This window comes from Pteronotus mesoamericanus, unplaced genomic scaffold (assembly GCF_021234165.1).
Source record: "Pteronotus mesoamericanus isolate MK-2021 breed Mesoamerican mustached bat unplaced genomic scaffold, CSHL_Meso_final contig_169, whole genome shotgun sequence".
In the NCBI taxonomy this organism is placed as follows: Eukaryota; Metazoa; Chordata; class Mammalia; order Chiroptera; family Mormoopidae; genus Pteronotus; species Pteronotus mesoamericanus.
The window spans coordinates 29057326-29070954 of NW_026555068.1; the positions used below are offsets into that span (position 1 = coordinate 29057326).

The 13629-nt window shown below is 69.2% G+C and overlaps 1 protein-coding gene across 3 annotated transcripts; it reads right to left on the reverse strand.

The window, feature by feature from the left end:
• Positions 1-3289: 3289 nt before the first annotated feature.
• CLN8 (CLN8 transmembrane ER and ERGIC protein) lies at positions 3290-12685 on the reverse strand. 3 transcript variants are annotated; one of them, XM_054565837.1, is made up of 3 exons: positions 12635-12685; positions 4944-5613; positions 3290-3802 (listed from the first exon to the last, which is right to left on the reverse strand). In XM_054565837.1, exons 2-3 carry the CDS (start codon positions 5484-5486, stop codon positions 3503-3505), a joined length of 843 nt encoding a protein of 280 aa, XP_054421812.1. In that variant the 5' UTR covers positions 5487-5613; positions 12635-12685; the 3' UTR covers positions 3290-3502. The 3 variants fall into 3 exon arrangements, with proteins under 3 accessions (XP_054421812.1, XP_054421810.1, XP_054421811.1); XM_054565835.1 differs by lacking the exon at positions 12635-12685 and adding an exon at positions 8980-9046; XM_054565836.1 differs by lacking the exon at positions 12635-12685 and adding an exon at positions 8034-8130.
• Positions 12686-13629: the final 944 nt, after the last annotated feature.

The following is a 13629-nucleotide window of genomic DNA, read 5'->3' on the forward strand; positions in this document are numbered from 1 at the left end:
GTCCGGTGACCCGCCAGGCCTCTCGTTCCACGGGGGCGGGAAGCGAACCTGCAGGGAGGAGGCGCCCGAGCAAAACTGGAGCAACCGCTGCGACCGCTAGCTCACCCGGGGAGGCCAGGCCCCCGCAGACGGAAGGGGCTGCGTCCTGGGACACATTCACCTGTGCGCCGGGGGTGGGGGAGGTCTCCCCTGAGGGCGGGCCTCCCTGTGCCCTTCCAGCTGCATCGCCAGCAGGTCCTGCGCGGATGACACAGGCCGAGCCATGTCCGCTGTCCCTGCCGCCTGTCAGTGCTCGTGGAGAGCAGGCGGCTGCGGGGCCCCGAGGGGACAGCCCCGGGGGGTCGCCCCAAGTTACAGAGGAAGAGACGAGCGCAGAGCAGGGGGCCCGGCACCAACACAGGCAGGGGTTGGGGGGCTGAGGGCAGGGGCAGCCGCCTGGTGACTCAGGACCGAGGGCTGTTCCTGCCCCCCGCCCCCCTCCCCGGCCGTAAAGGCCTTCGGGGTTCTTGTTACTGGGGACACACTTTCCTCCCCTGCTCCTGCAGTTGAACTGGCAGCTGCTGACTCTATGCTGAGACACCTGTGCCCACGACTGTCTGCTTCCTGAGCTCTGAGAAAACGGGGTCACGCTCGCCCTGTGACACAGTTTGTGGGGTGCGCGAGGCCTGGCTGCAGAAACGGTTCACAGGTGCTTCAGCCGTGCGGCTTCCTAACTGAGGCTGAGGCCCCCACCCCGCAGCTCATCAGGCATAAGGACGCCCCTCTCCAGGGCGCCTTCCGTTTCCGCAGGGACGGAAGCCGCGGGCGGCGTCCCTTAGCGCTGGTGCCTGGACTTCCCTCCTGCTGCCCGAGGGAGGGGGCCCCTGGCACGAGGTCAGGAGCGCCAGACACCTGCGGGGGGGCTGCCCAGTCTGCAGGCAGGACGTCAGACCCTGCAGAGCAGGGCCGGCCCCCCAGGGCCCGGACGGGGATGCGAAGGCCCCTGGGGCGGGGGGCAGCAGCCCCTCCTCGCTGCCTCACGGGTGCGCCCCGCTCGGCCGCGCGGACAGGGCGGCGCGTGCTGGGGACGCTGCGGCGGGACTGTGTCCTCACCACGGGGCTGCGCCGCCCGTATCGGGCAAGGGAAGCAAACTCCGGCCTTTCACGGGCCGACCCCCGGGAGCCGGGCTGGGAGTCGGGGACACGCCGCTCTTTGGTCAGGAGGGGCAGGGACAGTGTCTCCCTGGCCTGCCTGTGACCAGGCCCCTTGACCGCGCCAAGGACGGGCCCTGCCTCTCCGGGTTAGGGCTGCCTTCCCGTCGTCCAAAGGGGGCGAGGTTCCTGCTGGGCCAGCTCAGCCGGGCCTCCCGGGCCCTTCAATCTGACTGCGCCCCTCCTCCCCAGGCGAGGTCTGCGCCCTCGGCGAGGGTCCTTCAGGGCGGTTTAGCGGGAGCCCTGCCGTGGTCGGAATGGCGGGGTCCCCCCCCCCCGCCCCGTCCCAGTCGCATCTCGACTCCTAGCCCCAAGGGGCTGGCCCGGCCCCATCTCCGCGAGCTGTCCTGAGACACCGGAGGGGGCGGGGGCGGGGGCGGGGGCGGGGCACCTGCCGCTGCAGGCACTTCTAACCCGCCCATGTCGTGACCGAGCAGGAGGCCGTGAGCTGGACCAGAGCCACGGGGCGCAGCAGTGAGGACACCCGGCCGGGGGCCGAGCGGAGGACAACACAGCGTCCACCGCCTGCCACACCGGTGCGAGGAGCCAGGCGGCCCCTTTGCCAGGAGACCCGGCACTTCTGGTTTTGCCAGGGACCTGCCGGCCTAGCTGTGCGCTCGCAGCAGGCGCGTCTGTTGGAGGACGGGCGTCACCGGGCAGGCCTTGCAGGGACCGCATGGCACCCCGCGCCCAGCTCCGCCCAGGGCTGCGGCGCCACAGCGCCACTCGGACGGGGCGGCGCCTCCTGTCCTCGGCAGCCCTCCTCCACGGCCCGGCGGGCGCATGCCAGCACCTTGCCAGTGGCCCGCGCACAGAGGTGCGTCAGGCGGCGCGCGGGCGCCGTGGGCCCACTTGCTCTGGCGTCTCCACTGCGACACGCGATGTGGGGGGCGGCGGGGGGGGGGGACGACCGATGTAGCTGAAAACGTCAAGCCTCCGGGCCTGCGCACGCGGAGACCGGCCGCCGCAGCCGCGTCCGAGACGGCGCGCGCGCAGTGCCGGGGGCAGCACCGAGAGACAGGAGCGGACACCGTTGTGGGCGCCTCGGGACGGGCCACTTTATTTTACTTTGTTAAACGTCGGCCTGCTGCACAGCCGGGCCCCTCCCCACCCCCGCCTGCCCCCAGGGCCCGGAAGCGCAGGGGGGGGGGGGGCCCAGGGCACACTCGGCCGGGCAGGAAGGTGTAAGCTGCGACTCGGGTGCGATAAATAGGGGCTACGTAATCGGTCAAGGGCAGGGAGGGTTCAGCACGAGGCGGTGCTCTTGGGGTCCGGGCTCCCTGACAGCCGCAGGCCCCGGGGTTCCACCGCCACCAAGCGTCTGTGAACACTTCAAAGGTTCTTTCGATAAAAACAAACTTTTGACTTTAGTTGCACACTCGTGGCAAGAATACAATGTTTGTACACCCGTCAGTTAAGATTGCTGGGTGGGTGTGTGAAGTCCGCCCGGGCCTGGCCCCTGGCAGCCCAGGAAAGCGGGGGCTGGGGACCAGGGCCACAGCCCGGCACCGGGCGGGCGGGCCTGCGCCTCAGCCCGGGGGGAGCTGCCCCCCTCCCTGGCCTTGGAATCCGCAGAGAAACCGGCCGAGCAGGGGGTGTGATTCGGGTGCCCGTTGGCCACTTAAGCCAGTTGAAATGGCTCTGAAATGTAGACAGTGCTGGTGAGTGAGCGTCGTCCTTGTTTGTTAACTGAGCAACGCGAGGAGACAGGCCTGTTTGCCAAGACTTCCCGTCTCCTCCCCACGTTCCCACGGGGCCCGTGGTTTCCAGGGTGGCTGTTCCCGCATGAGGCTCCCCCCGCCCCCAGCCACGGGGCGGGCGCTGCTGCAGCGGCCTGAACCCTCCCGCCTGGGAGATCCCGACAGGTGACCCTCACAGGGGCGTCTTCCCGAGGGCAGCTCTCTCCAGCCAACAGGAAGACGGTTCCGGAACAAGATGCGGCAGCGGAAGGCCTGACTGGCACGGACCCAGCCGGCCTGACCACACCCGCGGGCGGCGTCTCCGCCGTCCAGGCGGCCGGGCCCCGGGCACCGCAGCAGGCGAGGCCGCGAGGCCGTGGGGCCGGACTGCCCGCCCCCTGCGGGACGAGCCGGGGGCCACGCAGCAGGCCGGCCGGGGTTCACTCGGCGGCACCGACACGGGCGCTCTGGGCAGGGGGAGCGGCCCGGACCCCAAGGTGCGCGGCGGCTGCTGGGAGACTCACGGCAGAGCACCAGCGAGCCAGGCTCTCGGACCCAGCGCCGGACTCGCGGCGCTCGCTGCCGCTGCGCCACTGCCGGTGAAGGGGGGCCGTGCGCCCCGCCCCGAGCGGCTACTGCGCCTTCTTCTGGGGCCCCTGGCCGTTGGCCCTGGGGGGCGCGAAGTTCCAGTCCACCGGGTGGAGAAGCTGCTGCGTCTTCTTGTGGGTCCAGTAGGGGTTGAGGACGAGGGTCAGCAGGCCGAGCCCACAGAGGAAGAGCGCCAGGTGCGGGGGGTACAGGCTGCGGCACAGCCCCTCCCAGTGCCGCAGGCAGACCCACCACATGTGGTAGCTGAGCACCATGCGGCAGTGGAACATGTGGATCATGAGCCACTGGTTCGCCTTCCAGAACAGCGAGTCGGACCAGCCGGCCTGCGGGGACACAACACGGGCCGTCAGCACGGCGACCTCCCGGGCGCCGGTGGCCCCTGCCCAGCTCCGCGCCCGGCCCCGCTCGGGAGGAAGGCCCTCGGCCCCCCTGCGCCTGCTGCTCGGAGCAGCCCGTGGCCCCGCGCGCCCTGTGCGGGACCCGGGAGGCCGGCTGGGCTTGCCGTCCCAGCCCCCAGGCCTCAGCCGCAGACAAGCCGCAGACGCAGACACGCAGGGCGAGAGGCGTGTCCCAGAGTGTGCTTTCCGGCCCTTTCACCCCGGAGCCCGTGACACCAGCCAAAATGAGCTTGCCTTAAAATTACTCTCAACTCAAGTTACCTGAGTTTCCAACAGCTGCAGCTAGATCTGCAAAGGCGCCTTGGAGAGAAGGTGCCCCCCACCTCCCCGCCGCGAGGCCGGGGTTCCCAGGGACCGAGGGGCCACGGGGAGACGCCAGCCAAGGCGCCCTCAGACCCGGGGACCGCGGTCTGGATGCTGTCGCCCACCCCACGGCCCTGGGCGCCGGCTGAGTGGGGCCGACCGCGGGCCTCAGGCTCAACGGAAAGTACGGAACAGCATCGTGTTTTCAAACGATAGGCACGTAGACACACATACGACTTTAGCTTTTTAAAAAAGCATTTGAAAAAAGGGAAAAAGCAGCTTCCTAGGGCTCACAAGGGCTGTCCCCAGAGCCACAGGACCTGCTGCTGCTGCCGTGCCCTCAGACTGGGAGCCTGACCGTGTGTTTCAAGTGGACTCAGTGGAATTCAGCCGCAGTGGGTCTGTCGCTGCTGCCGTGTGCAGCCACTTCACCTACTGGTGGCTTCCTCTCTTTATTTATTTTCTTAATCCTCAGCCAAGGGTATGTGTACTGATTTTAGAGAGACGGGACGGGGCGGGGTGGGGGAGAAGCATCGCCTGGCTGCCACCTGCACGTGCCCTGCCTGGGGGTCGAACGCGCAACCTGGGCACGTGCCGTGAGCGGGGACGTCTGGTGCCCAGGACGGCGCTCCCGGCGACTGCGCCACGGCCGGGGCCGCCTGCCGAGGGCCCCAGGCCTGTGAGGAGCCCGCGGCCTGGGAGGGGGCCCCCCCGCCACCGCGGCCATGCGGCAGGAGCCGCCCACAGCGTGGCGCCCGCTCACCTTCAGGAGCATCCAGGACGCGCAGGTGAAGGGCGTGCTCATCTCCAGCAGCAAGGTGGCCATGGCCAGGTAGTGGCCAGCGTGGACGTTGGCCGTTAGCCCGAGGAATCCCAGGAAGGCGAAGAGGTGGTGGACGGCCAGGAACAAGTCAAAGGTCCGGAAGCGCAGGTTGGACAGGTGCAGGGCCGCGTTCTCAAAGAAGAAGAAGCCGGTGGCCGTGGTGACGTGGAACCAGGACCAGCTCTGCTGGGCGTGCGCCTTGTCGGCGGGCAGGACGGGGTCCACCAGCAGTGCCCACAGGCCCGCCGCCGTGCCCTGGACCCCGAAGACCGCCCGGGTGGCCGCCAGGTCCCAGAAGACCTTCTCCTTGGCCGCCAGGGCGCGGTAGGTGGCGTTCAGGGAGGAGGACAGCTGGTGGCACACGACGAAGACGCCCAGGTAGAAGGCGAAGCCGGCGACCGCCAGGGTCGAGCGGACCTGCCAGGAGGCGTAGTCCAGGTCGAAGATGCCCTCCAGCACCCCCGGGCCTCGCGCGGGGTCCATCGTCCTAACTGTGCTGGCAGGGGCGCCCCACAGCCACCACTGGGCTTGGGGGGCCCCCGCGGCGTCTCGTCCAGGGAAACGACGTCCGCGCAGTGGCCTCTCGGACCCTCACGCACCCGCCTGCGACCTGAGGAAGGAGCAGAAGGAGAGCTCACTTGACGGAGGCTGAACAGGCGCTGGGGCGGCACATGACCCAGGTCCACGGCGCCTCCTGGTCCAGAAGGGCTTTAGTTACTAACTTCACTCGTACGCATACTTGCAGACACCTAAACGCAGCCAGACATCCTCAGTCACACAGGAGGAAAGCCATCAGCCCCAGGCGCACCCCTGCCCGCCCCTGAGCGCAGGCGTCCGCGCGCGCGCCTCACCCGGGGCCACCGTCCGGCGACCGTCGTGCTGGAAGGCAAGCCGGACAGGCACTCTGCAGGCAGGCGCTCCGGCCCGCGGGGCGAAGCTGCTGGCGGAACCAGGCTCCGCCGCAGACCACGGACGGACGGACCCAAGCTCTCGAAGTCTGGGTGGCCGCTCTCTCTCTAACCACGAAACCGGCCCCTCAATTGGCCCACGGAAGGCGACCCAGCCCAGCGCCACGGGGACAGTTGACGGGGACCTTGTTTCAGAAGCTCATTTCTCCGGCTCCCAACGGTCACCCGTGTCCGGGAAAACCCTGGGGACGTACTCACCCCCCACGCAATCGGCTCTGACACACCAGTCGGCAACAACATGAAAACGGAAGCTGTCCTGTCCTGGCCCGTCCTGCAGAGCAACGTGGCCGCCCCGCCCGCGGCCGCACTGCCTGCCTCGGGTCGCCTTTCTTTCTCGTGTGTGACCGATGCGTGTTACTGTTACCTTCTCGTGTGATTTTCGTTGCCATTACAACCAAAGCACAACTTATTCCCACAGGTGTGACAAGTCTGGTGACGTGGACTGGCTTCACGTTTCATTCCAAAGCTCAGCAGGCGCTGCTGCCTTCCCGGGCGGCCGCCCTGTCTGCCCCCCACCCCGCTGCGGAAGATGGTGCAGCCGCACGGAGCTTCCCCGGCTCTGGGCTCCGCGGCTCCCGCGTCTCCCTGCTCCGGGCCGGACTCAGGGCCCTCAGGAGCCCGCCCCTCACACTGCGCTCCAGCCTCGCTGGGCCGTCCAGGGTCCGAGAGCGCCGGGTTCGCCCTAGCGGGGCCCTCCCAGCGTGGGTCTGGTCTCCCAGCAGTGGGGCTGGAAACTGCCCAGGGCAGGCTGCGGCTGTGGAGCAGGGGGCGAGAAACGTGCGCCCCGGGACACACGAGGGTCCCACAGCGGGTGAAGAAACAATGTAAGAAGCCCGCAGAAGCCCTGGAGAAACTGCTGCCAAGGAGGCAGGTGCCAAGGGATCCAGGCAGCTAAGAAAATTACGCAAACTCCCCCCGAGGCTGGCTGTGGCGTGAGCTCAGAGACAGCCTGGCGGTCCGAGCGGTCACGCCGCCCAGGAGGAGACGCCCACAGGGGGTCCTCGGCCCCCAGGACCTCAGCGCCCTCAGCTCAGTGGCCCTCTCCCACCCCCTGACCGCTCCTCTGCGCTCCGCTCCTGCCGGGCTCTCCACCAACGGGCAGTTCTCCTCGCTGCCGGCCTGGGAACCACATTTCCAGCGTCCTGAGGATTAAACTTGGACAGCTGTTAACAGTGTTTCTTCCCCAAAGAAACACGTGCTCAGGGAACAACGGTCAGAAAGCAAAAGCCAACATCTAAACGGAACAGAAACACCTGTGATCGCCCCGGCTCTAAGCTCTGTCCCTGTATTCCGCCACCTGCCCGGTCCTTTGCTTTCCTAAATGGCAACTGTCACCTTCGGCAGGGGAAGGCGTCCGCGGACACACGCCGCCTTGCAGGCCTCCAGGGCGAGGCTGCTCCCTGAAGCCTCGGGCCAGCGACCCCGCAGGCAGAGACCCCGGCGGGGGCGGCCCCGGCACTTTCTTACTCTCGTCCCAGGTGTGTCCCCAGCGTCCCCGTATCCGTGCTGGGCAGCGAAGGTACCGAGGCCGCCTAGACTCCCGCCGTCCCGGCCGCAGCTGCTCGGGAGACCGCCTCTAGGGGGCGCTGTTCCCCTGCGGGGGCCCCTCGGCCAGCGGCCGCCACCGGCGCAGGAGGACCAGCCGCACTCCCGTCCCTCCGTCCAGCCGGCAACCCCCCGAGCCCTCGCCCCCCTGCCCCGGTCCTGTAGCCCGGAACCCCGACCCGACCTCCCAGAGCCCGGACCCACCGAACTCCCCCGCCACCCCGCCGCGGCCCACATCGCCGGACCCCGCTTCGGCCCCCAAACCCGGACCCCCCTGACACCTGCGTCCCGGGCCCGCGCGGCGGCCCATCTGCAGACGCGGCGGCCGTACGGTCCCGACCGCGCCGCCGCGCGGTTCCAGTTGGGAGGGGCGTCCTCCGGGGTCGCGGCCCCTGGACCACACGGCCTTGCGGGGCGGGAGGGGGCGCCGGACGGGACCTGGGCGCAAACCGCTCGCACCCGCGCCCACTGCGCGCGCCCCCGGCTGGCCCACTGCAAACCCGCCCTGCGTCCCCACCTGCGCGCGCCTCGTCCAGCAGACGCCGACCACACGACCACCGTCCCCGACCGGCATCTGTCACCTGGCCCCTGCCCCGCCCACGCCAGGCCCTCCAGGACAGCAGCCTTCACGACCCCGCCGCAGACGCGGTCGCGCATGCGCGACGTCGGTGGGCGGGACCTGCGCGCGGCGGCCGGAACTATTGGCGCGGGGCGGGGAGCGGTGGCTCCGCGGGCGAAACCACCGGCGCGGGGCGGTGGACGCCTCCTGTGCGGCTCGCCGCGCTGCCTGCTGGGGCCTCTCTAGGGGCGCGCGGGACGCACAGTCCTGCCGTGGGCTGATCATCGAGAACCCTGTGCTCTGCCTGGAAGGGGTCGTCGGAGCGGACCCCACAGTTGCCCAGGGAGCGCACTGACCCCAGCGCCCCGCAACCTCGGCCTGTCGTCCCAGCAGGGCTGGAGCCGGCCCCGCGGAGACCCCCTGGTGACATCTCGCTGAGCCCCGCGGAGCGCGCGCTGGGACCCGGGGAAGCCCAAGGCCCAGCTGCGCGCAGGGCTGTCCCGGCCCCACGGGGACCGCAGCGACTCGGCCTGCAGCCGGGTCAACGCCGGCGGCCAGCGGGGGCCGCAAACCCTGGGGGTGCCTGAGCGCTCAAGCGCGAGTTTCACTTCCCAGGAGACGCCGGGGCTCAGGCAAACGGCCCAAGCGCTCCGAGCGCCGGTTTCTACTCCGCGGCCGCTTGGCAGCAGCCTCGCCCCGAAGCTGAGGGCGCAAGGCCCCTGAGAAGGCGCTAGGCGGGGCCCCGAGAGCGCGTTACTCGGGCAGATGCGTGGCCTTCTCGGGCACGCGCGGACGTGCGGCCGCAGCCGCCGCCCGGCAGCTGGGCCCCGATACGGTGCAACCGCCGCCCGGCAGCTGGGGCCCCCGATAGGCCGTAGCCGCCGCCCGGCAGCGCGGGCCCCACCTGGCTTGTCAGGATCCGCAGGCGCTGAGGTGCGGGACGCGGTGCGCCCTCCGCGCGCGGCCCAGAGAATCCCATGGTGTGACGTGGGCGGCGGGCGTCCTGTTGGCAGGCAGTGCACTTTACTTAATAAAAAATAATAATTGCGACATAAGGTCGTGAACCAGCTTTATAAACTGTGAGCGGAGCTTACAGGTCAGGGGCCCCACCCGGCACCGCACGAGGTCTGGAGGGGGAGCAGGCGGCGGTGCGTGCCACCCCCACCCTAGGCCCGCCTCCTTCCCAGCGCCCCGCGTCCTGTCCCCGGGGCTTTGACTCACCGCCTGGCTGCCTGTCCCCGGGGCTTTGACTCACAGCCTGGCTGCCGCGGGCAGCCAGGAGCCTGTCCTGTCCTGCGCAGAAAAGCCTGGTTTTGGAGTCACACGTCGCTGGGCCTCCTAGCCAGGACCTCCGTGGAGGCAGGCGGCAGCCACCCCCGGAGGGGCGCTCAGACTTCTGGGCCGTTCCCGGGTGGGGTGCAGGCTCCCAGAGCAGGGCCCTGGCCCTGGAATGTCACCCCGAGCCTCCTCCCTCCTCGGGCAGCCGGCGCACTGTGGAGCTTCAGGGCTCTGTTTGGCTTTTTGGCTGTTTTTCTGTGACTCCGACTGAAATGTAAGCTGCAGGAGAGCCGGACTTGGCCTTGTCCATTTGTCCACTCCCAGCACTTAGAAAAGCCCCTGGCACACAGCCAGACCGGTGCGCGGGAGATGGGGGGGCTTTTGGGCTGAAGTGCCCTTTGCGTGCACCCCCCCCCCGCACCCCCGGGGCCACCCTGAGGCCTCAAGCAGGTCAATGACTCGAATTAAACGTAGGATGGACCTGCGACCCGGGGCTTGTCTTCGCTGGGACGCGGCGGCAGGTGGCCGGGAGCAGGCTCGCGTCCCGCTGGAGACCGGCTGCTGCTCTGCTGGAGGTCGCGCCCTGACCCTGAGTATTGCGTGAACCGAGTTCGGGAAGTTCCTTGGCAGGAGGGATGCGGGGGAGCTGAGACAGCTGCACAAGCTGGCGGAGCCGCTCGCAGCCTCGCTCGCAAGGTCACCAGGGCAAAAGCCCCAGGTGCCCAGCGACAGGCAAGACTGGGGCCTGAACGCGCCCCGCGTGCCCTTTCCTCCCCAGCACGTCACGGGTCATGTGGCGTGGGCCCGTGACCTTCCACACGGCCGGTTGTGCGGTTCGTGTCCTCGCCTGACCTTTGCCCCTGAGAGGGGACCTCTGGCCTCAGCTGTTTCAGCTCCAGGCCCTGAAACGCAGCAGGTGCCGCCAGGACCAGCTGCTCTGACCGGTCACCTCCTGCCCTGGCGCTGACCGCTCGGTGGGGCCCGGGGCCTGAAAGGACACAGCTGGAGAACCGATGAGTAGCCCACGGAGGTGTCCCCAGAGACCTCCCCGAGGGGCCAGGCCAGCACCCTCCCCCCGGGAAGCACACCGGCCTTTCCCACGGGCTCCGCTGCCCCGCAGGCCTGCGTCTCCTGACCTGAAGGGCGCCGTCCCCGAGGCCCCCTTTCCTCGGGGCGGGCGGGGTGGGGGTGTCCTGCCCCACAGACAAGCCGTGGAGCGGGCCGGGCCAGCACTGGCTCGCCCAGAGAGCCGCCGACCTCCACGGCCCAGGTCCGAACAGCCGGGGCTGTGTCTCTGCCCTCTGCCATCTCGAGAGGACAGTAGTAAAAACAACCCCGGAAAAAGGCACAGGTGCCCGCGGTGATGAACGCCCAGGGGACCCGGGACGCAGTGCCAGCTCACCTGCTCCCCTCCCCAGCCAGGCGCCAGGTGTCCCGGGGCCCCTCGTCCCCTCGCTCCACCAGAGGGGCCGCCAGCACCCGCCCGCTTCCCGGGCACCTCGGGGCACCCACCGCGCCTCCCCGCCTGCCGCCCGCCCCCTCGGAGGAAGCTGAGCTGAGCGTGCCACGCGGCGCCGCCAGGGCCCCTCAGAGCGGGTGGCGAGGGGCAGGTCTGGCGTCGTGTGTTTCCCTGACCATCTCAGTGACGTCGGCTCCTCGTTGGCTGGACTGAGAAAAAGCCTGACGTTTAAAAGCCGTTGGCAGAGGCGGGCGAGAGCACCCCCCTCCCCTGCCCCGTTCTCGTAGGAACTAAGGGGAGGGGCGGGGTGGTTCCTCAGCTGTGCGTCCAGAGGCAGGCCCCCAGCCGCCAAGTTCACACCCGGGGACAGACGGCCAGAAACAGGAAGCTCCCTGGACCGCGGCCGCCGCAGGTCGGAGCTCGGGCTCCCTGCAGCCTTGCCCTGGCCCGGCCGGCCCCTCTCAGCCTCCGGGCCCACCCTGGGCCCTGGCCCCGCAGGGCTCCCCCGCCCCCCGCCCGACATCCGATCAAATCCGACCCCCGTCGAGGGCCCTGCAGAGTCCGTCTGGCAAGCAGGCCCCTGGCCCTGGGCCTCCTCCCGTCTGTGGCCGCGGCCGCCCTGCCGCGCACCGGCTCCTGGTCCTTACTCTGCCTGTGCCTGCCCCATGCCCACTGCGCCGGCCCTGGCCCTCCCTCGCCCCCCCAACCCCCATCAAACCTGCCTTGCTGCCCTTCTGCAAGGGTCAGGAATGATGTTTCCCTTAACAACCGCGGCAAGATGAAAGGTTTTTAGAAAGAAAAATATTTGTCAGAAGAACACATCTTCTTAGGGCAGCCCTTGTGTGTACGAGTATCTGTGGTGTCGGTTTCTCTCCCCAAAAAGCCCACCAGAACCACAGATCGCGGGGCCTGTGGGTGGGACCAGCTGCTGCGGAGGCTCGAACGGGGGTCCTGACTCTCCTTCTCCCCGGGGCTGGGGGCTTTGCTCCCGGCTGGGACCTTTCGAGGGTCGATGGACCTCTCTGAGCCACAATGTGACTGACGCCACTGGCCTCCCAAGTCTCTCCCAGCATCGAGCAGCTTAGCTGAGGGGCGGGGGTTCTCTGGCTCGACCCCAGGACCCGGGAACTAAAGGCTGCAATGACCTCGGAATTCGAAGAATCCCTGACTCTCAGTTGGCCCCATTAGCTCAACAACCAGGTTTTAAAAAAAGAAATGCCTTGATAAGATCAGGGTTAGCTGCAGGGTCACAGAACCCAGCCCCATGGGGGAGGCGGGGGCGGCGGGGGGGGGGGCGCTGCTGGGCCAGGCAGGCCCCACAGCTGGTGGGGGCGGGGCCGGGGGAGCCACCCAGCTGGCAGCCACCTGCCGCGCCCACAACAGAGGGGCTGAGTCGAGCAGGGGCTGAGAGGCCTGCCGCTCTGGTTACTGTCTGCAGCTCCGCGGAGAGGCTGTGCTCCGGAGGCTGACCCCCCGGACAGGCCGGTCCAGTTCCGCCCCCGCCCCCGCGGCCCCCGCCGTCCGGCCGGGCCATGCAGCCGGGAAGGCGGGACCTGCAGGGCAACTCTGAGAGGTGCCTGATTCATCCCCGCAGGGCGGCGCCCGGACTCACCGCTCAGCCCAGGCACGGCTCCAGGAGGCGCCTCGCCCCCCACCCAGCGCAAAACAGAGCAACCAGAACGTGGTTCCTAAATCAAACGTACAGGCACGTAAAGCAAAACGAACGTGTTGCGAAACGTCGGGTCGAACGGCGCAGGGTGGGCAAGTCCCGGAGGGGAGCCCGAAGCGACAGGTGGCGGAATCGCCGAGGAAGCTTACCTACCGGAGAGTTTTCTTTCCCACGTTCGTCCTGGGCAACAGCAGGAGCTCCGACTCAGAGGCGAGGATGTGAAACCACAGATCAGCTGATGAGGAACCTCCAGGCCTCCTTGTCCCTCCCCTCAGAGCGGCTGGGCCGAGACAGTGCCAGCCCCAAGGGGCCAAGACGCCGCACCCGGCAGCCGGCCGCCGTGGGCAGCCCTCCCCGCCGTCGGCTCAGGCCCCACGGACCCAGGCGGCTCTAACCAGCGCTCGGCCGGCGCGGAGGGCACGGCCAGCACGCTCTGAGTCACTCACCACGGGGAAGGCGTGACCCCGTCCCACAGGACGCCCACGGGCGCGGACGTCCCGTCATACCCGACGTGGGGCTGAGGAATGGGGCCCTGCTAACACCCAGGGGCAAACCTGCCCCGGTAAATGGGGCCACCAGGCGTGACGAACAGGCAGGTCCGGGCCAGCGGAAAGGCCACCGGCAGCGGGGACTCCCCTGCGCGCTGCCTGCAGGTTGAGAGCCGCATTCCAGGGCCAGGAGCGCAAACGCGTCCCTTGATTCCCGCTCACGGGCGCTGAGGCTTTGTGCTCGTCCGACCGGCAGATATGAGACGGGGAAAGCAGTGGGTGTCCGACCTCCCAGCAGCTGGGAGCCGTGCGCTCGCGAGCACACAATCCGCTTAAAGAAAACAAAGCGCTCGGCGCGCGTGTGCGCAAACGCCAAGGAAAGAGGCCGAGGCGGGTCCCCGGGCGGTCGCTGCCTGTTGTAGAAAACATCGTGCCCGCGGGCGGAAGGCGTTCGTCGGCACGGCCTGACTCCGAGGCACATCGGGAGGCGCGGGGAGAGCCCCCTTTGCCGCTTCCTCAGGAGGTGCTCCCTGCGGAGGCCGGACGCTTCCGGGCCTCGTGTTCTGAGGTGGGGGACGACCTCGCCAGGGTGACATCAGCAGGCCTGCGCCCCGCCCCCGCAGTCGGCTGAGGGACGCAGGCCTCGCCCACGGTCCGCTG

Bases quoted from the DNA above. Each gene is read 5' to 3' on its own strand.
- CLN8 (XM_054565837.1), bottom strand. From the start codon at position 5,486: ATGGACCCCGCGCGAGGCCCGGGGGTGCTGGAGGGCATCTTCGACCTG. The intron at 3,803-4,943 runs GTGAGCGGGCGC...GTGTCCCCGCAG, and splicing joins CGTCCTGGATGCTCCTGAAG to GCCGGCTGGTCCGACTCGCT.